Source organism: Dendrobates tinctorius, unplaced genomic scaffold, assembly GCF_039654945.1.
Source record: "Dendrobates tinctorius isolate UK_male_01 unplaced genomic scaffold, ASM3965494v1 ptg000143l, whole genome shotgun sequence".
In the NCBI taxonomy this organism is placed as follows: domain Eukaryota; kingdom Metazoa; phylum Chordata; class Amphibia; order Anura; family Dendrobatidae; genus Dendrobates; species Dendrobates tinctorius.
The window spans coordinates 24,718,944-24,741,332 of NW_027361810.1; the positions used below are offsets into that span (position 1 = coordinate 24,718,944).

The 22,389-nt window shown below is 42.1% G+C and overlaps 1 protein-coding gene across 2 annotated transcripts in view; it reads left to right on the top strand.

The window, feature by feature from the left end:
• The window catches only part of LOC141049312 (protein mono-ADP-ribosyltransferase PARP15-like), a 37,804-nt gene extending 16,050 nt beyond the window's left edge, over window positions 1-21,754 (top strand). Inside the window, exons 4-13 of one of the 2 annotated variants that reach the window (XM_073545602.1) lie at window positions 2,173-2,346; window positions 3,168-3,331; window positions 6,278-6,398; window positions 7,965-8,027; window positions 10,034-10,210; window positions 14,037-14,209; window positions 16,910-16,955; window positions 17,705-17,850; window positions 19,427-19,601; window positions 20,691-21,754. In XM_073545602.1, the coding sequence (XP_073401703.1) occupies window positions 2,173-2,346; window positions 3,168-3,331; window positions 6,278-6,398; window positions 7,965-8,027; window positions 10,034-10,210; window positions 14,037-14,209; window positions 16,910-16,955; window positions 17,705-17,850; window positions 19,427-19,601; window positions 20,691-21,007 (1,556 nt within the window). In that variant the 3' untranslated portion in view covers window positions 21,008-21,754. The remainder of the gene's footprint in view (window positions 1-2,172; window positions 2,347-3,167; window positions 3,332-6,277; window positions 6,399-7,964; window positions 8,028-10,033; window positions 10,211-14,036; window positions 14,210-16,909; window positions 16,956-17,704; window positions 17,851-19,426; window positions 19,602-20,690) is intronic. The other variant, XM_073545603.1, reaches the window with a different exon arrangement.
• Window positions 21,755-22,389: the final 635 nt, after the last annotated feature.

The following is a 22,389-nucleotide window of genomic DNA, read 5'->3' on the forward strand; positions in this document are numbered from 1 at the left end:
TCATGTTCCCACATGCTTTATGCATCTATCATCCCTCTGCGTCTGTACTGTTACATACTCAACACTATGGCTGGTCCATACAATCAGGGCAACTGTTACCACCCACCTTTCGTGTCTCCCTTTTTTCCTCATAGACTGTAAGCTTGTGCGCAGGGCCCTCATTCCTCTTGGTATCTGTTATAATCTATGTGATTATTGTTATGTCTATCGTCTGTACAAGTCCCCTCTAAAATGTAAAGTGCTGCGGAATATGTCGGCGCTATATAAATAAAATAATAATTATTATTATTCACCATTAATACCTGCTCCTCTTTCTAGACCTGGCAGAAATATAGATATGACCCACGCTCAAGGACACCACAAAATACTGAAACAGTGGCTATGTTAGCCTAAAAGAAGGTTAATAGAAACCCCCTAGGGGTATATGCTAACAACCAATGAGCAGTGGTAGACAAGGCAATACAATAATAAAAGTGCTAAAAAAAAGCTTGCTAAGTAGCAAAAGATGCAGACAAACTGTGAAGGTCACGCAAAAAATGTTGGAGACACTGACACTAGTAAGGGAGTCAAACTGTGGAGCTGCAGAGTGCGAAATTACCCAATAGACATGAACAGCATTAAACAGCATTAATCATCTTGCCTATAATAGACATAAGCCACACAGATAATGGCATAGACAAGCAGAATAGGTGTAACACTCACCGAATTGTACGAAAAGTGAGAAATTCCCGCGGTGGCTGTAGAAAGAAGAGGACGTGTGCAGTTACTGGGTCCCACTCTGAGGTGGCGATGCCGCGAGGTGACCGTTCAGAATGAAGAGCAGGGATTAATGCACAAACTGGAGGACAGGTGCAGAAGAAGCAGGGAGTAATGGAGGAGACAGAGGACAGATCTAGGAAGAGGAGTAGGGAGTAATAAAGAAGCTGGAGAAGAGGTCTATAAGGAGAAGCAGGGAGTAACGAAGAAGCCAGAGGACATGTCTAGAAGGAGGAGAAATTAATGGATAACATGGAGGACATGTCCTCTGCATTCTTCGTTACTCCCTACTCAGACTTCTAGAGCCATCCTCTGCTTTCTCCATTAATGTGTGCTCTTCCATCTAGACCTGTTCTCCTCCATCTGGACCTGTCATCTGTCTTCTCCATTTCTCAGTGTTCCTCCATCTAGATGTGTCCGCTGACTTCTTCATTACTCTGTGCTCCTCCATCTAAACCTTTCCTTTGTATGTGACACAATTGACCACTTACCTTCTTCGTTGCTCTGTTTCTCCTTCTTCAAAATTGACCACTACTGTCTGTCACGCTCTCATCTTCTGGCAGCAATAGCTTGACCTTAATCTGGATCTCCTCATACCTCACCAACAGTCCTTCTTCAATTCATGCAACACCTCACCTTCTCTCTGTTTGTGTCCTTCAAGGTTGTGTGTCCTGAAATCACTACTTCTCTACTAATGACCCTCAAATTTACCTCTCTGGTCCAGACGTTATTTCTCCTCTATCCAGAATTCCAGAAAGTCAATTACTTATATTGTCTTCTCCTGCCATGTCCAACTAAAAAATATTTTTTCAAATCTTCTCTGCTCATTTTGAGTAAACAAAAATTCTGTTGCATGCTCTCATTACCTCCCACCTAGCTTCTACTTATGTACACTAAGTTCAGTTTGCACCTTTTTCATTTGCACTGCACCCTTGAATGTACAGCAGTTAGTTGCAGTCCCCATAGTTTCATCCACAGTTAGAAAATTCATAATTGTATGGGATTGTCCCACGTGGACGATCGCTTTTCTAAATTAGGATTGACTCTTGCAGTATGTCCAGCAGGTGAAGACCTTAGAGATCAGACAGGTTCACATTTCTCCTGCAGTCAATGACAATTATAAGACCACTTTTAAGGAATATAATTTCTCATGACTATTTCTATGAGCAAGCTTGTAGTGCTGCTCTGGAGAACCAGGAGCATTCATGTATTACATTGTTGGGCATTGATCTGAGTAACCCCCCGTGTAATGCTACATTTTACATAGTTGGGCACAGTTTCTCCTGGCAAAATCAGATGTTTGGTAAAAACCAGTTGGATCATATCAACACTATAATGTTTCTGCTTACTAAAAAATGGCCCCTATTGATCTGAATTGTCTGCGTAAAAACGTTTATATTTCTGTCCCTTTTTCAGCAAATCTCCCCAATGATGGCTGTGTTGTAACATCAGGCGGGAATCTCAATTGCAAATACTTAATTCATCTGATTAATGCAAAACCAGAAGTCATCTCAGAATCAGTACAAAAAGCCCTCAGAGCCTGTGATCAGCGAAGCATCACGTCCATCAGTTTTCCTGCATTGGGCACAGGTAAAAGACTTGATAACTTGTAAAGATGGGAATAATCCTTTAGTGATCAGCTCTCCATATGATAGATGATAACTTATTGTCTAATTACTGGTGGTCGGACTACTGGGACCCCCACCAATTCCAACAACGTGGATGAAATGCCTTGCCTTATTAGAGGGTCTTCAAGTTTATAAATCAATATTAAAAATTGCAATTATATAGCCGCTTCAGGTTACATTAATACACATATATACATGCATGTAGCCAAGTAAAGACATGATGGAATATATATATATATATATATATATATACAGTATATATAGGAAGAAAAAGTCTTATAAGTCAAAGGACTTACGCCTGTTTAACAGTTCAGTTGTTTGACGTCAGTTGCAAACCGCCAAAGTGTGAAAAAATGGATTCGTTTCCGTTTTGCAACAAACGGATGCCACCGGATCTTTTTCTTGGATGATCCGCTGTAGCCGCTAAGTGGAGGAGGTTGAGAGAGAGAGAGAAAACGGCTTCCAGAACGGCGGTTAGGGTTAAACTGCATGACAGGGAAAATCTTCCGGGCATGTGCAGTTTAAAATAGCCGTCCGCAGCTGGGAAAAAAACGTTTCATTGTCCGTCTACTCCAGCCAGCGGATGCTAAAATTCTAACAGATCCGTCAAAAAACGGATGCAACGGACGACCATCAGTCAAAATCTGCCGCTAATACAAGTCTATGGGGAAAAAACGGATCCGCCAAAAAAATGGCGGATCTGTTTTTTTAGAAAAATGTTTTATTGTAAAAAAAGAAAAATGTTTTTTTTTTTTTTTTTAATTTATGGTTTTTAACTTTTAGGAGCAGCTAAATTAGATGCTCATAGTGCAGTGAAATTAATGTTCAAAGGATTTGATGAATACCAAAGCAGCCTTACCACAAAGAGTAACATTAATGAGATCACCATTGTTGTGTTCGAGCAGAGCATTTATGACATATATTCCGCTTTTCTTAGAAATTACAAGGTACGTGAAATACTAATGAGTAGCTTTGGTGCAAATTGAATAGTAGGACTCGGTCCATCAGCCATATGGACTGGAGCCATGATGGCTGCCTCCTATCTTCCAGGATCTGCAGCTCTTCTTTTGAGTAGCCAGCTAGGGTCGATGTCACATGTGGAAATTGTGGAATGATACTGAGCTTGCAGTAATGACATTGCCAGGATGGCTAATCAAAAGAGGCGGCAGGAATGCCCGGAGGTAAGAGCTGGTTCTCACATCAATAATAATCATTATTTTTATATAGCGCTAACATATTCCGCAGCGCTTTACAATTTCCACACATTATCATCGCTGTCCTCATTGGGGCACACATCATCGCTGTCCTCATTGGGGCACACATTATCATCGCTGTCCTCATTGGGGCACACATTATCATCACTGTCCTCATTGGGGCACACATTATCATCGCTGTCCTCATTGGGGCACACATTATCATCGCTGTCCTCATTGGGGCACACATTATCATCGCTGTCCTCATTGGGGCACACATTATCATCGCTGTCCTCATTGGGGCTCACAATCTATATTCCCTATCAGTATGTCTTTGGAATGTGGGAAGAAAACACAAAAACAGATAAAAATGGATAAACGAGAAGAGCTATGTTTGGAGAAAAACTTACATCACTTATGTCATCTCTGACACACGGTGCTGGCAATATCACGGTTTGGGCCCGTTTTGCTGCATCTGGGTCCAGACAGCTGCCATCATTGATGGAGCAATATTCTCAATCTTAAATGAATATGTCAGGACATCTGTCCAAGAACTGAATCTCAAGAGAACAGGAGTGATCAATCCAAAGCTTGCAAGTCGTCCTACAAAAGAATGGTTAAAGGGGTGGTCCGAAGTCAAAGTGAATTTCATTGTAAATCACTATCTATTTGGAGTTGTAATCTAAACTATTTTCGAAGATATTTTCATTAAAAATCCTCTAACGTTCCCTAGCTACACTATTTAACTGCTGTTTGATTTTTTCACTTCCTGTGTGATGACGATTCGTTTGAGTATCCCAATGCATGCTGGGATACGTCATTAGGGTGCAGAGGCTGCGGATCCCTCCCTGACATGAAGTGTCATCAGTGACCTCTGTTTCAGGGGCTGGGACAGTGCATGCGCAATGTGCATTCCGCGATAAGCACAATTGCAGTGCACTCTTGTGGCTCAGTAGTAACAAGACGGCAACAAAGTGGTGTCCTAATACCTGTCCTGCAGGAGACCAGTGACGCCACATGCCGGAGCAGCGCTGGTCTCCAGCACACCAGGTATTCTGACACTGCTCTGTTGCCAGCTGGTTTCTACTGAACTGAGCTGACAACAGAAAATGCGCTGTCATTGTGCAGATCGCACAGTGCACATTGTGCAGGGACAGAGCAGGAACTTGCTCTGCCGCTGACACGGTGGACGCAGATGACACTTCGTTTCAGGGAGGGGGGGAGGGTGCAGCGGTGACCATAATCTCTGCCCCCCAATGACAACTTCCTTTGAGTATCTCAGCATGCAGTGGGAAACTCAAATGAATGGTCATCACACAGGAAGTGAAAAAAAAAAATAGAATAGCCGTCCTGTCTTCACTAAATGAACGGGATTCATATAGCTTTACAAACAGCTAAACCGCTATACCGGGGTCCAATAAGGGAGACTGTAGTTGAATCTGTGGTTTATTGAATGTAGGTATATAGTTGAGGTGAAACTACAACAAAAATACATGAACACACTCAGTGGTAAGTTCATAAGAATACATACATATGCAACATACATGTCTGCACTAATAGCTGAGCAGGGGAACTAACTAAGCTGGCTAATGTGGGAGACAGGAATATATAGAGGGAACATGTCACCTACCGGCGATGCTAACGCAGGGGGAGAAGAGAGATGAGGTGCTTCCAGTATGCAGACTTGATAGAAAATGGCAGATTGAAGAGAAAAAGGGGGCTGGAATAGACCATGGTACCTTGCAAACTTACCCAGAATACATTGTGAATTGGAGGGGAAAAAAATACAGGAAATACAATGCATAATAACATGCAGTTATGACTTTTGGCCACTAGATAGAGCCAAAAACACTAAACATTAAACTATGAAAATCTGAACATTCTATACATACAGCAATCATTGTATGTTATCAAAATAGACAGTTCAGGAGTCATTAGTTATGTCGGAGACAGAACAATAGCAGTTAGATAGTGTAGTTAGGGAACGGCAGGGAATATTAATGTAAATATATAAGAAAATAGTTTAGACTATGGCACTAAATAGATAAGGATTTAGGATGAAACATATTTTGACTTCGGACCACTCCTTTAAAGAAGAATAAAGGTAAAGTTTTGGAATAGCCAAGTCATATTCCTGACTAAAGTATAATCCTATAGAATTTTTGTGGAATGACCTGTAGTGAGCAATTCATAGGAGAAACCCACCAACATAACAGAGGTGAATGTTTTGTAGGGAGGAATGGGCTAAAATTGCTCAAAAGCCAATGTGCAGGACAAATCAACAAATACCAGAAACATTTGGATGGCGTTATTGCTGCACATGGACGTCCCCCTAGATACTGAAAGGATAGGTTCACATTCTTTTACCATTCGCAGACATGTGATATTGGATCATTTTCCTAACATAAAAAATTACAAAGTCTAATATTTTTTGACTCATTTGCTCATTTTCTCTAATTTTAGGACGTGTGTAAAAATCTAATGCAGTATTAGGTTAAATATTTAAGTATATGAAGAAATGTGGAAAATTATAACTACTGTAAACTTTCAAGCACCACTGTAGAAGTTAGTAATCAGGGCATTGGTCCATGGTTTGGACAGCTTGGATATCCTTTCCAGTTAAGAACTTGTAGTAATGCGATTGTATCCATTGACGGTTGTGGCATCAGATATTATCAATATTTTGGACTCTTTTCTCAGAAAAGTTACTATTACTTCTCAGCCTATGGAATTAATATAGAGCTAATCCAAGGAGACATCACGCATCAGAAAGTAGACTGTGTTGTGAACTTAACGAACGCTACACTTGATCGCGAATCTGGTAAGTACACAGCTTAAGTACCAGGCACAGCTCGGTTTCTTGCCTGATGTGCTCAGGTGTGCTTCAAGGATATGGACACTTTCAGGAGATTTTTTTATTCAATTTACTTTAAGTGCTATCTGCAACCCCCAAAAAAATCCCCTATCTGGAAATTTAACCACTGAGCTTTCTCCAGCAAGTCATGCTGATATACAGCTAGATCCCTGCTGTCTACGGGGAGCCAGCTGTCAATCAGCATGACGTCTGCAGTCACGCCCCGTCGATAGAGCAGCCCAACATCGGGCAAAACAGGAAGGTAATTGCTGGCCAGCTCATAGTGATCACCGACTGCTCCTGCCAGTGATTCTACGGCTTCACCTCAACTGAACAGCTCTATCGACGTTCGCTAGCAACTACCTGTCTATCAGTTCTTACCCCTATGAGAAAATAAATAAAATAGTCCTGGATAAACCCTTTAAACATTTTGCACTATTTGACTTTTACATGCTCTTTTGTTTCCCAGCACATCGCTGGCTACAGAAGGAGTTAACTAAGAATCAGTCATTGCACTTGTTCTGAGTTTCTCACTCTTATTTGTGTTTTTCTCAGCGGATTTATGACCACATCAAAGTTTATCTCGCCTTTAATGGGGTCTGTAATTATAATTCATCTGAAAGGAGCTCAGAAACAGATAATAGAGTTCCAAACTCTTCATCAGAACAAGCTCACTGACATATTCTCAGTTGATCTCCTTCTGCAGCCATCAATGAGTAGGAAAACAAACAACTTTAAATATCCCTTAAAACAAATATAATCCTAATATTCCATCATTTTGTGTATACAACTCCACTGCAGTGCAGAACATACTGTTACAACTAAAAACTCAGGGTTGTGCACTGTCTGGTATTACTGCCCTCTATTTTACTCTTTGTAACTTAGAAAGAAGAAAGGTCAGATGGGGCAGAGTAGTAGCAGATCAGATTATGGATTGGTTTCTGCAGCCGTAAAATCATATGGGTCTGCATACAAGCTCCATATAAAAGAGAATTTGTAGGTTATTTTAGTTAAGGCCATTACATTTGATAAATGATTATTAATTGAACATTTTTCTGCTGCATTTAATAGTCTCTGTGTGCACATAGCCTTAAAGGCTAAACAATAAGACAATATTAAACCTGTGTATTAAAGGGTTTTTTGCCACAAACAAAAGTTGATTTTAATCAATAGATATTGGAATAATAATGATTTCCACAATTAGATTTGATTAAATAAAATGTTCCTGTGCTGACTGAAATAATCTTATAAATGTGCCCCTGCTGTGTACTGTGTAATGGTCGTGTCTGACCATACAGGGACATGGTCTGATCATGCTACAGCTCCAGGGCAGGGGAGGAAGCAAAAGAGTGTACAGCTTACAGCCTGGGATCACAGCTGGTTGCTTATTTTAACACATCCAATTGTGGAAATTGTTATTATTCCAAGATCTATTGATTAAAATGAACTTTTGTTCAGGGGAAAACTTCTTTAACATACAACAGCTATTTTTTGGTTATGTTGTGATAACATCCTATTTTTAATGTGTTTCAGGGGTTTCTAAGCCCATACTGAATGCAGCAGGAGACACTGTTAAGGAGGAATGCAAGAATATTGGTAGGTCTCATTTTATTTACATGGGCTATTCTTAGGATAAGCTATCAATATCATATCAGTGGGGATCTGACACCCAACATACCAACCTATAAACGAATTAAAGGAGTCACCATGATCCAGCGCCCCATTTGCTTAGCTGACCCATCATCACAACTTATCCCCCATCTATAAGATAGGTGATTCTGATCCCTTTCAACGTGCTGTATTTTTAATATAATAATGTAATGTTTAGACAATGCAGTTTTCAAGTGTGTGTCATAAAGAGCTCATATTAATGTGTGCATTATACCTACACCGTGGCATCACTGTGTGCATTGCCCTGCACTGTGACATCACTGCACGCTTTGCTCTGTACTGTGGCATCACTGCATGACATCACTGTGTGCATTGCCTTGTACTGTGGCATTACCCTGTGCTTTGCCCTGTATAGTGATATCCTTGTGTGCGTTGTCCTGTACTGTGGCATTACCCTGTGCTTTGCCCTGTATAGTGATATCCTTGTGTGCATTGTCCTGTACTGTGGCATTACCCTGTGCTTTGCCCTGTACTGTCACATCACTGTGTATTTTTTAATCCATGTACAGTGTCATCACTGTGTGCATTGACCTGCCCTGTGACATCACTGCACACTTTGCTCTGTATTGTGACATCACTTCATGCTTTGTCCTGTACTGTTACATCAATGTGGATATATCTATGTACTGTGACATCACTGTATGCATTGCCCTGTACTATGGCATTACCCTGTGCTTTGCCCTGTACTGTGACATCACTGTGTGCATTGTCCTGTACTATGGCATTGCCCTGTATTGTGACATTACTATGTGCATTGCCCTGTACAGTGACATTACCCTGTGCTTTGCCCTGTACTGTGATATCACTGTGTGCATTGCCCTGTACTGTGGCTTTGCCCTGTACTGTGACATCACTGTGTGCATTGCCCTGTACTGTGGCATTGCCCTGTGCTGTGCTCTGTATTGTGACATCACTGTGTTCATTACCCTGTACTGTGGCATTACCCTATGATTTGCCCTGTACTGTGACATCACTGTGTGCATTGCCCTGTACTGTGGCATTACCCTGTGCTTTGCCCTGTACTGTGGCATTACCCTGTGCTTTGCCCTGTATTGTGACATCACTGTGTGCATTGCCCTGTACAGTGACATTACCCTGTGCTTTGCCCTGTACTGTGATATCACTGTGTGCATTGCCCTGTACTGTGGCATTGCCCTGTACTGTGACATCACTGTGTGCATTGTCCTGTACTGTGGCATTACCCTGTGCTGTGCCTTGTACTGTGACAGCACTGTGTGCATTGCCCTGTACTATGGCATTACCCTGTGCTTTGCCCTGTACTGTGACATCACTGTGTGCATTGTCCTGTACTGTGGCATTACCCTGTGCTTTGCCCTGTACTGTGACATCACTGTGTGCATTGCCCTGTACTGTGGCATTGCCCTGTGCTGTGCTCTGTATTGTGACATCGCTGTGTTCATTACCCTGTACTGTGGCATTACCCTGTGCTGAGCCCTGTCCTGTGACATCACAGAATATTTTTATCCATGTACAGTGAGGTCACGGTGTGCACTACCCTGTGTTGTGGCATCACTATGTCTTTTATCCTTGCCCTGTATAGTCACTATGTGTATGGTTCCCATAACTATGTACATTATGTAGTACAACATCATTGAGGTATGCTTTCTTTGTACTGTGACATCAATGTGCAATTAATTGCGTAGCATCAATTTGGGCATTATTTTTGAGCTTAGAGCTAGGCATATTGCAAAGTATAGAAACCAAAATAATTGTACACGCTACCAACATCCCCAGGACTGCTCTGCGACCTTCAGGGGGCCACTTATGCAAGTGTCCCCCCTTTTTAAACTACAGATCCTCAAGTGCTTGTGCTTTGTTTGAACAGTCTTTTTCTGTAGACAGACTCCCTTTTTATTAAAAAATAATAAATTGTCATGTGATGCTTCAAATTAACAAAGTCTATATTTTAGGGGTTTTACAAGATGACAAAGTTGCAATTACAAGTGGAGGGGATCTCAAAGCTAAAAAAATCATGCATGTCATTGGACCACTTACCGAGCCAGGTTTTAAACCCTCAATTGAAAGAATTCTTCTGCAATGTGATGAAAATAATTTTACAAGTCTTGCACTGCCGGCCATTGGTACAGGTAAATTAAACAGTAGCTTAAATATTGGGGTGTAGTTTCTTAACTTGGCCAAAGTTTCCCATAACAGATCAGTATAGTGATACAATGCATGAGAGGATTTGGAGTTTGCATCAGGGACAACGAGCTTTAAGATAACCAATTGTGGTGCACATCAACTGCGCCTATGAACAGATTCTGCCCAGAGTTAAAGACCACTCATCTATTGCCAGGGGAATTTGTTGTTGGCTGCTCATATCTTCCATAGAGATCTCCATAGGTGAACTAAACATCCCACATCATCACATCTGAGGTTGAAACATTAAAGCATAATCAAACAATGAATTATTGCAATTAGGGAACATCGTTGAAAAAATAAAAGACAGTAAAAATAATCTATAAGCCATAATATATATATATATACACACATACAGTATATATATGTACACTGCTCAAAAAAATAAGGGGAACACTAAAATACTACGTGCTAGATATCACTGAATTAAATATTCCAGTTGCAAATCTTTATTCATTGCATAGTGGAATGCGTTGAGAACAATAAAACATAAAAATGATAATTGTAAATCATAATTAATATCCCATGGAGGTCTGGGTTTGGAATGATACTCAAAATCAAAGTGGAAAATCAAATTACAAGCTGATGCAATTTCAGTGGGAATGTCTCAAGACAAGGAAATGATGCTCAGTAGTGTGTGTGGCCCCCACGTGCCAGTATGTCCTCCATACATCGCCTGGGCATGCTCCTGATGAGGTAGTTGATGTTCCCCTTGAGGTATCTCCTCCCAGATCTGGATTAAAGCATTAGTCAACTCCTGGGCAGTCTGTGATGCAATGTGGATGGAACAAGACATGATGTTCTAGATGTGCTCAATTAGATTCAGGTCTGGGGAACGAGCAGGCCAGTCCATAGCATCACTGCCTTAATCATGCAGGAACTGCTGACACACTTCAGCCACATGAGGCCTAGCATTGTCATGCAGACAAAAAGGTTATGGCTCTGGGAAGAAGGGGAGCAAAAAATAAAAACGCAAAAATGGCCCTGGGGTTAAGGGGTTAAATTACAATTATTCAATTAAGGAGAATTGATATGGTCAATAGTACTGTATAGTGATAAGAAAAAGTATATTGTATATACACATTCAGACACTGATGTGCATAAAGTACTAGGTAAGTATACTCCTTGGATTTGTAAGAAAATGGAAGTTGTGCCCACATTCTCCCTTGCACGTGTATTGTTGCAATGTATTTTGATCTGCAATGTGTTCAGTGGTGTGTCTTATTAGTCACAGAGTAGAGTGTTGTCCAGCATTAGGTAGTTAACAGGGAGAAACACCGTTAATGTTTGGGACTAGCCCAGAGTGTGATGGGCTAAAGTGAAGGGACAGATCGAGTTTCCTGTTAGGAAGGCATTTAGGGCCTAGCGTGCAGCAGAAGCAGACCTATGGTCTGACCATCGAGTAGAGCTACATGAAATGGGTGTCCCTGAAGTCAGACTAGACCGAGACAATGGATAGCATGTGCGGCGCCCCTGAGGCTCAGTCGCCAGAGAGGTACTGCACCTTCTCCTAAGGTGTGGTGCCCCACCATCCAGATATGGTGGGAGCTCCTGACCACGCTCCAACACTCACACCCCACACAACAGGGTAGTTCAGCAAAGCCACATTGCGGTTCTTGCTTAGAGTGTAGCAGAGCACCTTTGGTGGCTCCCTGCTTGGAACACGAAACGTGCTGGGAGGTGGGTGGAGTTGAGAATACATAAAAGAGCGGGAAGGCTTAGAATTACAGGTCAGTCTGAGGGAGGAAGTCACTCAGAGAGGAGTGAGGAAAGAAGATCCCTGAGAGAGGGATGGAGGAAGGAGTGCTGCAGCGGACCTGAGTGACCCAGGTCTGCTGGCACGGGAAAGGAAAGAAGGAGAAAGACATTGAACTGAAACCTGAGCTTCCATAGGAAAGAAAGACAAGTACGGAACGTAGGAGAATAAGGGAACACAGAGGACGTGGGTTAGAGGAAGAACCCTGCCTAGAAGTTCTAAGCGCAAGGCCGGGGCCCGGTCCACGAGGTTGTATGGACACTAATGGTTCTGCAGCAGACACCGGTGGAGGAGTGGGCTGTAAATGCACTACTCCCATCTAAGACTTGGGGGCACAACAGCAACACGGATAGAGAGCCGGGACTCAGGAGTAGAGAGTCCCCGAAGCAGGCTACAGCTGTCTGCCGTACAAGTAGAGTTCTTGGGAACATCTGTCAGGAGGAACTCCAGTGTAACTCAGTACTAGGAGATCTTCCCACTAAAAGGCGCTATAAGAGGAGACGTTCAGAAAGGCACATGTTGGCGGAGCGTTGGAAGGGAGCATTCCATCTTGCCTGGAGGTTGGCTGAGTCCCTGACCCGGAGGACATGGCACGGAGGCCGGCACCTGTGTGTGTACTACAGACTGTGAGTAAAGCTTTGGAACTACAAGCCCTGGTGTCCTCCATTGATTCTTGCACCAATACACTCAGCACCGCTACATCTGGGTACCAGCTTCTACACCGCCTGCACCTCTCCTCTTCCCCTACATCTACACTGCCCTGGGGCTACAGCTCCACCTATGGGGAGCTTCACCATCTTGGCTGCAACCCATCACCAGCCAGCATCAGCCTAACATCTCACTTGCCGAACACCACAGGTGGCGACACAAACTATTCCATATAACTACATTCCACCATACACAATTTCCCCATTACTTGGGCGCCCAGGGCCACGGTCCGGGTCACTGCTGCTGTGACACATCCCACTGATACCAGCCCGGCACCGAGTACCCCACGGCCCTGGGAGGGCGACCCACATGATCCAGAGTAGAGATGAGGAAAAGTGATAGAAGGTGTGAGTGATTCACCAAAGGTGGAATCTGGGGCAGGGGGCCTAGCAGGACAGTCCCGAGTTCGCATGCCAAGGAGGTAGAGGCACGAACCAGAGCAGGGAACGCGACATGAAGAGTGTGCCCTGTGTGGCAGTTCCAAGACGTCGGCAAGCAGCGAAGCTAAGTAATAGCTATAGTAGAACAAGTAGTTCCCCAAGAGGAAAAGGCAGCTGAACCACGGGTTGAGAAATAGGACTCTTGCTTACTGGACTGTAGTGCCGTAATTGGGGACAAGGGAGAACTGCAGAATCACTGTGCAGGATTGTGGGGAAGGCAGAGGAACTAACTGAGGCAGGATCAAGTGAGATTAGAAAGGAAGGAAAGAAAGTGTATGAAGATGTTCTTCATATTTATGAAGATTTGCACCCGCTATCCACTGTACATACTCTTCCCTTTGTTATTGTTCTGTAAAAGATGGTTTATTTTTGAGGGGTGGATTTGACCTGCAGCAAAGGTTCGGGTTCATCCACGAGTTTAGGACCGGTCATATTTTTGTGGAGAAAATGAAGGTGGAAACTGAGCATTAACCCCGGAGAATGCACAATCTCCAGAAATCCACCAAACCATAATGTATTATGTATTTTAAGCCAAGTCTGATAATTTGTACAAATCATTCTTTTAGCCTGCGTTCACATCTGCCTACATAGCAGGTGTCATCATATTTGAGAACATTGATGGGTGCAGCAATATTCTTGCTGTCAAATCAATGGAGATCACAAGAAAACATGATGGACGCCATTGTAAGAATCCAAGGGATTTCGTCAATATCCATTGTACAATGGACCTGACACAGCATAATGGTTTACGTAAAGTATAAACCATAATGCCGATGTGAGCACAGCAGTACCCAACGTGTACAAATGGGGAGATCATTATTTATGCATATAGTGAATGAGTATCGATTGAGGTTATCTTCCATTTTTCAGGCGCGGCTGGTGTTAGTCCTGAAGTTTCTATTAAGGCTATTTTGGACGCCATTTTAAGCTACTTATCAAAAACGTCTATTCCAAACCTTCAAACTATCTCTATAATCGTCATTGAAGAAAACATTTTCACCACTTATCTTCAGGTCTTTCAAGCCAAGAACACAGAGTTACTGGTAATGAATATTGCCTTGTGGTATGGAGTAATGCGGAAAGGTCAGGATGGGGTGGAGGGAAGATGGTCATAGGTGAATTCAGTCATTATGTAATAGCTTTGTCTTGTCCCCTGCAATATTCATGAGACGCTAGAAAATAGAGAATACCCCATGTCCCCAGTAGTGTAATCTATTCTTCTGCATGGGGCAATCCTCTGATCATTTGCACTACAGCCTCCTACCTGCTGACTGTATATTAATTGGTACTGCTAAGCACAGTCAGTGGCCAGGATCACGAAATGAGGTCATCTGAGTTCTGGGTGTTGAAGTTAGGTTGCTGAAATAAGGACCTGGGATTCCAGAGTCTTAGAATTTGTCCAATGCACAAATACGTAGCTGTTCACATTAGAAACAAGTGAATCTTTGACAGTAAATTCAATTCTCACCTAATCAAAAGTACTCCAGTGGCCATGAAAAGGCACGTGTAACTCTCCGAGATCTTCTAGGACTTTATCAAAATTCCTTTCATGCTTTGTAACACAAACATCCCGTATTATTGTCAAAGTAACCTCAACATATATGGCTATGAGCAAACGGATGGTAACTGTAAGTTGCATCACACACTAATCGCTTTTACTGCTGTGCTGTTGTAACAAGGGGGCACGGGGTGGTAGTCATGAGCGAGTCCACTAAGTCACAGTCAGTGAGAAACCGGGCCCCTTGCACATAGAAAGACAGATAAAGTCCCAGCCCTGGGGCACAGTAAGTTACCTCGATTACGCGGTTACGCTCAACACTGGAAATGCGTCCTCCAGATGCACCACATGCCACGCATCTGTTCCAATGTTAGAAAACTTTTAATAATCAAGAGGTAAATGAGGTAATGCTTTCTGCGCATTCCCTGCGTCTTTCCCAAGTAATGCAGCATCAACGGCTCCCACCCAGACTCTGGGAACCAACAGTTTTGCTACGGTCGCTCCCACAGCATCGGTACCCATCCACACTGCCCAACAAGATGTGGCAACAGTCTACGGCAGCTTCATCCCTTCAACCGGGCCACCTTCAGCTCCTGGGTGTGGAGAGCATCCTGCTCTTGACAAGCCTGCCCCAGATCTGCTGCAGAAGCAGGAACTTCCTATCCAGTCAGCCTGCTCGACCAGCCCCTCTTTTTAACCCCTTCTATCCCTAAACTAACTTAGTACAATTGCAATAACATATACGGTAATATACAATGACATCGGATATATAAAACATTACACATTAATACACTTAAACATAAGGGAACCATTGGGCTCAGTGTATAGGAGAGAGGAGGCAAATGAAGATCCCCGCCACCTCCTTATATCATCACACACTATCTGTACAGTTTCTCCATTGTTTTATGGCTTTATCTCCCTTTATCTATTGCTGAGTTGTGACGTCCTTTCACTATCCAGATTCACCATAAATGATTGCTGCACTCCTTGCTTCTGCTTTTATACAGGCTATATCTAATGCTGAGTTGTGACATCATTTTATACAGGCTATATCTAATGCTGAGTTGTGGCATCATTTTATACAGGCTATATCTATTGCTGAGTTGTGGCGTCCTTTCACTATCCAGATTCACCATAAATGATTGCTGCACTCCTTGCTTCTGCTTTTATACAGGCTATATCTAATGCTGAGTTGTGACATCATTTTATACAGGCTATATCTATTGCTGAGTTGTGGCGTCCTTTCACTATCCAGATTCACCATAAATGGTTGCTCAATTCCTTGCTTCTGCTTTTAGACAGTTCTTTCTGATTGACTGATAGCTGCAATGTCACTATATTTCACAAACTGCATTCATTATAAAATAGATCACTTAGATCTGATGAGACTAGTAGGGTTACTTAGAAAATCCATGACAAAATGGCTGCATATTTCTTTTTGAACATTTTCCTGACTGATATTAAAATGAACACTTCATGAGTTTAGCTCCAGCACATCTTAATATCACGTTTATGCAGTCATTCTGACATGAATTTTCAAAGTAAGTACAACAGTCTATTTCAAGAGATTTGATTATTCATGTATGCAGTTTGAAATCCGGAGACAGCTTGACTTTAAAGGGAATCTGTCCATAATATCCACCAAGCCACATATATGAGCTTGCAGGTCTTTAAAATGTAAATCCATAGATATCTTTATATGTTCTATTAGTTGCTGCAGTCCCAAGAAATTAGCGTTTTAGTCCATTTGCAAGTGAGGAGTTAAGTGCTCTGGGTGTGACAAAGCACTTCCCCATCATCTGCCTTCTGAGGTTGTTTCCCTGACCAGCAGCAGCCACTTTACTTTGATTGATAGATTGCTGTCTGTGCAATACCAGGAAATCAATCAGACAGTCAAGGCAAAGAGATTGGTACTGGAGGGCTGGGGGTGAAACAACCTTTGAAGTAGGAGGCTAGGGAAGTGCTCTGTCACTCCCACAGCTCTTAATGGCAAATTTGCATTTTAATTAAAATACTTCTTTTTTGAGTAATGTAGCAAATATAAAGCTATCAAAGCATTTAGACTTGTGTGCCCATATGAGTTTTGGTGAGATTAATCTTACTGACAGATTTCCTGTAACTAAACATCTGTGCAGTTAGGCTGCCTACACAGCCTAAAATCCATATCTGTATATTCGGTGTAATTGGAGCAATCTACACATGCAAACCTGACACGATATCGATAGATATTTATGTTTTTTTCCAGACACGTAAACAAGAAGAAATTAAGTTGTTGGAGCATCATGCACAAGGTATTTATGATGTTTTTTTTTTTTTACAAATAATATTTAGTATAAATTATAAACATTCCAAAAATGCTATTTACCTGCAGGTATAGGGTTAATCTGCAGGCAAAATAGCAATGAAATTTTGTATAGCCATCTTACTGGAGAAGCAGCTTCAGGAGGGAATCAAGTTTTATTCTACCTGCAGCCTCTTGTTTCCAGTCATCAGGGCGGTACAGAGGGCAGATACAGTGTGTGTGTGTGTGTGTGTGTGTGTAGAGCAGGCTGTCAATCAAAGTGCCTGGGAGTGATTACAACCACACTCACAATATAGTGAGCGGTGACTGTTACCGCCCCTTGCAGTACCCCAATGATTGGACGTGAGTGTCTGCAGAGAAGATATACTGTATATATACTGTATATATAGATATACTGTATAAGTATATATAGATATATATACTTAAATTTCTCCCTGTAGCCGCTGCTCCAATGAGGCAGGCAGGATTTAAACTTTATTTTCCTGCAGATCAAACCTTCATCTGCAGGTAAATAGCATTTTTGAATACAATAGATTCCCTTTAATACACAATATATGTAGATAGATGGGTAGAGTAGGTATACTTTGTCTTGACATTTTTGGTATATATCTTTCTCCAAAATTTCTTGCATATTGTGATAATCATTAAGTTACTGATAATTGAAAACATTACAGCATTATGACTGTGGGTAACCGTAGAAAATCTAACATATTCCATTTCTTTTTTTAATTGTTCCAGTAACAATTAATTTTCCATCAACGTGGTCCGATACTGGAAAAAAAGAATTTCAGGAAGTGACATTGACCGAAGGGTCTACAGAATACCTCACAGTGAAGAATAAATTCACTGCAACTGCAGCACCCGATGTATTTGAAGTCCTCAAGGTTATCTAACATTTACCTTACTTATAGTATATACACACACTTACACACCTATTTAGACCCTTTAACCCTTTAATGACAGCCGATACGCCTTTTAACGGCAGCAGTTAGGGGTACTTATTTTTCAGTGCCGCTTTTTAACGGCACTGAGGAATAAGTGTATAGCACCCCCAGCGTCAGAAAATCTCCGGGGTCTTGGCTACTGGGGGTAACTGAGACCCTGGAGAACATGATTCGGGTCGGTATTTACAGCAGGCAACAATAGGAGATTTTTCCTATTGGATCATTTTGATCACTGTGATAGACCCTATCACAGTGATCAAAATAAAAAAAAGTAAATCAAGCACCCCTTTATCACCCCCTTAGGTAAAAATAATAAAATTTAAAAAAAATATTTATTTCCATTTTTCTATTATGGATAGGTTTGGGCTAGGGTTAGGGTTGGGGCTAGGAGGGTTAGGGCTAGAGATAGGGTTAGGGTTGGGGCTAGGGTTAGGTTTAGGGTTGGGGCTAGGGTTGGGGTTAGGGTTGGGGCTAGGGTTATGGTTGGGATTAGGTTAGGGGTGTGGTCGGGTTAGGGTTGTAGTTATGATTATGGTTAGGGTTGGGATTAGAGTTAGGGGTGTGTTGGGGTTAGGTTGTGTAAGGGTTGGAGTTAGAAATGGGGGGATCCACTGTTTAGGTACATCAGGTGGACTCCAAACGCTACATGGCGCCCACCATTGATTCCAGCCAATTTTGCGATCAAAAAGTCAAACAGTGCTCCCTCCCTTCTGAGCCCTGCCATGTGCCCAAACAGTGGGTATACAGGGTATTGGCAAACTCAGGAGAAACTGCACAACAAATTTTGTGGTCCATTTTTTCCTGATACCATTGTGAAAATAAAAAAGTTTGGTTAAAAAGTAAAATATTTTGTGAACAAAGTACAATGTTCATTTTTTCCTTCCACATTGCTTTACTTCTTGTGAAGTATCTGAAGGGTTAATAATATTCTTGTATATGGTTTTGCGCACCTTGAGGGGTGCAGTTTTTAGAATGGTGTCACTTTTGGGTATTTTATGATACATTGACCCTTCAAACTCACTACAAATGTGATGTGGTCCCTAAAACAATGGTTTTGTAAATTTTGTTGGAAAAATGAGAAATCACTGGTCAACTTTTAACCCTTATAGCGTCCTAACAATAAAAAATATTTTTCAAAATTGTGCTGCTGTAAAGTAGACATGTGGGAAATGTTATTTATTGACTATTTTGTGTGACACCACTCTCTGATTTAATGGTAAAAAAATTAAAAGTTTGAAAATTGCAAAATTTTCAACATTTTTGCCAAATTTCAGTTTTTTTCATGAAGACCCCCCCACAGGCCGCCATGGAGCACGAGCATATAATTAACTCAAAACTGAAAATAAAGGTTAAACAACAACCACAAGACAGATTTCATTACCAGGTATCATTGTAATCCATATAACGGCACCGACCTGACACTGTGTGTAGGTTACTGTGCACAGTCCTGCTGACAGGCTCCCTTTAAACATAACACATATAACTCAAAAGTAGTAAAAAAAGTGATTTTTTTTAGCTCATAAGGATTCAGAATGAAAAATTATGGAAGAGCTTTACAATTAACAAGGAAGCGGTAGAGAAAAAGAACCCAGGGAAGAGAAATGTCCGCCATCTGTATCATGGCACGTCGTCTGATGTCATAAACAACATTAACAAGGGAGGATTCAACAGGATCTATAATAATAAAAATGGTAAGTGGTCGAGCAGTTGGCCTATGCCCAGAGGGATAATTTGAAGGTCCTGAGCCGGTGTTTTCTCATGTGATGGAGAACCTTGGTGTGACGTCCGTCTGCGAGTCTGGGCTGCAGTAAGACAGCACCCCGAGCAACCCCGATACCCTTTACCCCATACAGGGATCTGGATTTACAGCAGAACCCAGGAGGTAGCTGTCTGAATAAGAGCAGCGGACCAGAGCAGGACGGTCGCCAGAAAGGGGTTAAAAAACGGGACCAAAAGTGTAGTCAGGAATCCAAGTCTAAACCAGGCGGGCAGCAGAGGTACAAAAACGGCAGACAGTAGCAGAGTCAAATCCAGGCCAAGGTCAGAGTCATAAACCGGGAGGGAGGCAGAGGCACAAAATCGTTAGGCAGTTGCAGCGTCAAAAACCAGGCCAAGGTCTGAGTCGTAAACCAGGAGGGCGGCAGAGGTACAAAATCGTCAGGCAGGAGCAGAGTCAGAAATCCAGGCAAAGGTCAGAATCAAAGATAGCAAATAACAAACTAGCACACTGGGGGAACCAAGACTATATCTGGCAGCCTGCAAGACCAGCCCCAAGGTATTTGAGGGATCAGATCATCCCTCACAGGTTCACGGTCTGATGACGTCATTAGGACCACCCCCAGGACCAGGCCAGATGGTGATGCACCAACCCCTTCATGACCGACAGAGGAGCGCAGCCTGCAGCTGCCAGATGCCTGCGGAGGAGCCTCCTCCCTGTTATCAGTACCCACGGGTGGACTACGGCGCCTCCCAGTGGGAACAGCCGTCCCCGAGTTTGACCGTGACGTGACAGTCCGGCGCCTCCCAGAGGCCGAGACCGGAATAGCAGATCTCGGGTCTGACGGCGACGTGCCAGTATGGTGCCTCCTGGTGGCCGAAGCAGGAACAGCAGTCCCTGTATCCGATGGCGACGAGACACTTGGGTCCCATCTGCCACCCGGGCCTGGATGTGACTGCTCCCTCTGCAACCCCTATAGCTACTATTCTATCATGGTGTAATAAGAACTTCTGAAACTTATTGTGATCGACTAGAACTAATATTATCACATTAAACCCAATAGGAATAGCATGTGGAACAGGAACGTACTTCTCCAATGGGTCAAATTACTCTACTGGAGACACATATTCTGTCCCTGACAGCGATGGAAAAAAACACGCCTATCAAGCATTAGTGCTGACCGGACGGTATTGTCAGGGTGACCAGAGCTACAAAGAGCCACCGCACATCAAAGATGACCCTAATGGAGACCGCTATGATTCAGTGGTGAACGGTCTTAATAAAAGATATTTTGTTGTTTTCTATGACAATTACGCTTATCCTGAATATCTGATCACTTTCAAGCGCCTCCCGAAATATTCTTTTCTCAATCTTAGTTAAGAGTGGGGGCGATCTGAACCACTTAATTGTGCAGCAAATTTTCATTTTTGCAGTTTCGTTCTTCCAAATTTCATAACTTTTTTTTTCCAGTCCACATTGCCATATGAAGGACTTGGTTTTTGTGGTACAAGTTGTAGTTTTGCACAACACTGTTCACTTTACCATATAATGAATGGAAAAACATGAAATAAAAATCCACATGGGATGAAATGGGGACTTTGTGCTCCATCACAACTCTTAACACAATCGGTGTCTTGAGAATACTGATTCTGTTAGCAGACAAGGCAGCCCACGACCAGACAGGCCCATCTGGCATTTGCCAGAATTGCCAGGTGGCCAGTCCGGCCCTGCCCTAGACTAACACCAATCAGTAGAAGAAAACACCAGTCCCTTCAATTTTAATTCCTATGCATCTGGTCCAGCAACAGCGTCCAAGTCAAGTAAAGTACCACAACCCTTACATTTTGCTAACCGGTGGCAATCCAAGATTTGGAACCCCACAATTGATGCTCCTTGTCTTTTTGTCTCTTTTACTTTTTGCCCTTGTCCCAACCTAAAAATCCTCTTATGTGTTTGGAGTTTATAGAATTACCAGAACCTTTGGTTTGTATGCGTATATTACGTTATCCAAGTCCACGAAAGAAGAATTGAAAATTGTCTTATGTCATAAATGTATGTTACGTTCTTTTATACGTGTGTTTTTTGCAATCAAGAATCCGATAATCTATAATAAAGTGTGTAATGGAAGATGTATAGAATTGGAATTGGCTTATTTCACTATTCATATCATTCTGCCTCATAAAATATATACAGCACACCACCTCGAAAAAGTAGTATGAGGAAAAGGTGGTTAAATTGTGTATAACAAATTTAAATCTTTATTTGTAATTAGCTTAAAAATATTAACATTCAAGCTACAGAACCAAGAAAAAGGGAGTGTGTCGGCACTGGACTTTTTATCTTAGGCTGTGTGCCCACGTAGCATTTTTTTAAGCGTTTTTGATGCATTTTTTGGGGTCAAACCGCATCAAAAACGCTTAAAAGAAGCATCCCATTCATTTAAATGCATTTTGGCCTTTTTGTGCCAATGGATGTGTTTTTTTACCGCTAAGGAAACGCTTAGTGGTAAAAAACGCAGCATGTTCATTAATTTCCGCTTAGGTCCGCGTTTTTGGCTATTTCCTATAGTCCAAAAGACGCGTGGAAAAAAACGCATCAAAAACGCATGTTTTCTGGGAAGGAGAACCCGTTTCCTGAGCGTTTAAAAACGCTATGTGGGCACATAGCCTTAAGTTGGTAATAATTTCTGCACAAATATATAGTCACACAGTAATAAAAGCAGATATGAATAACATACTCTAACTGCCAAATATATTTATAGA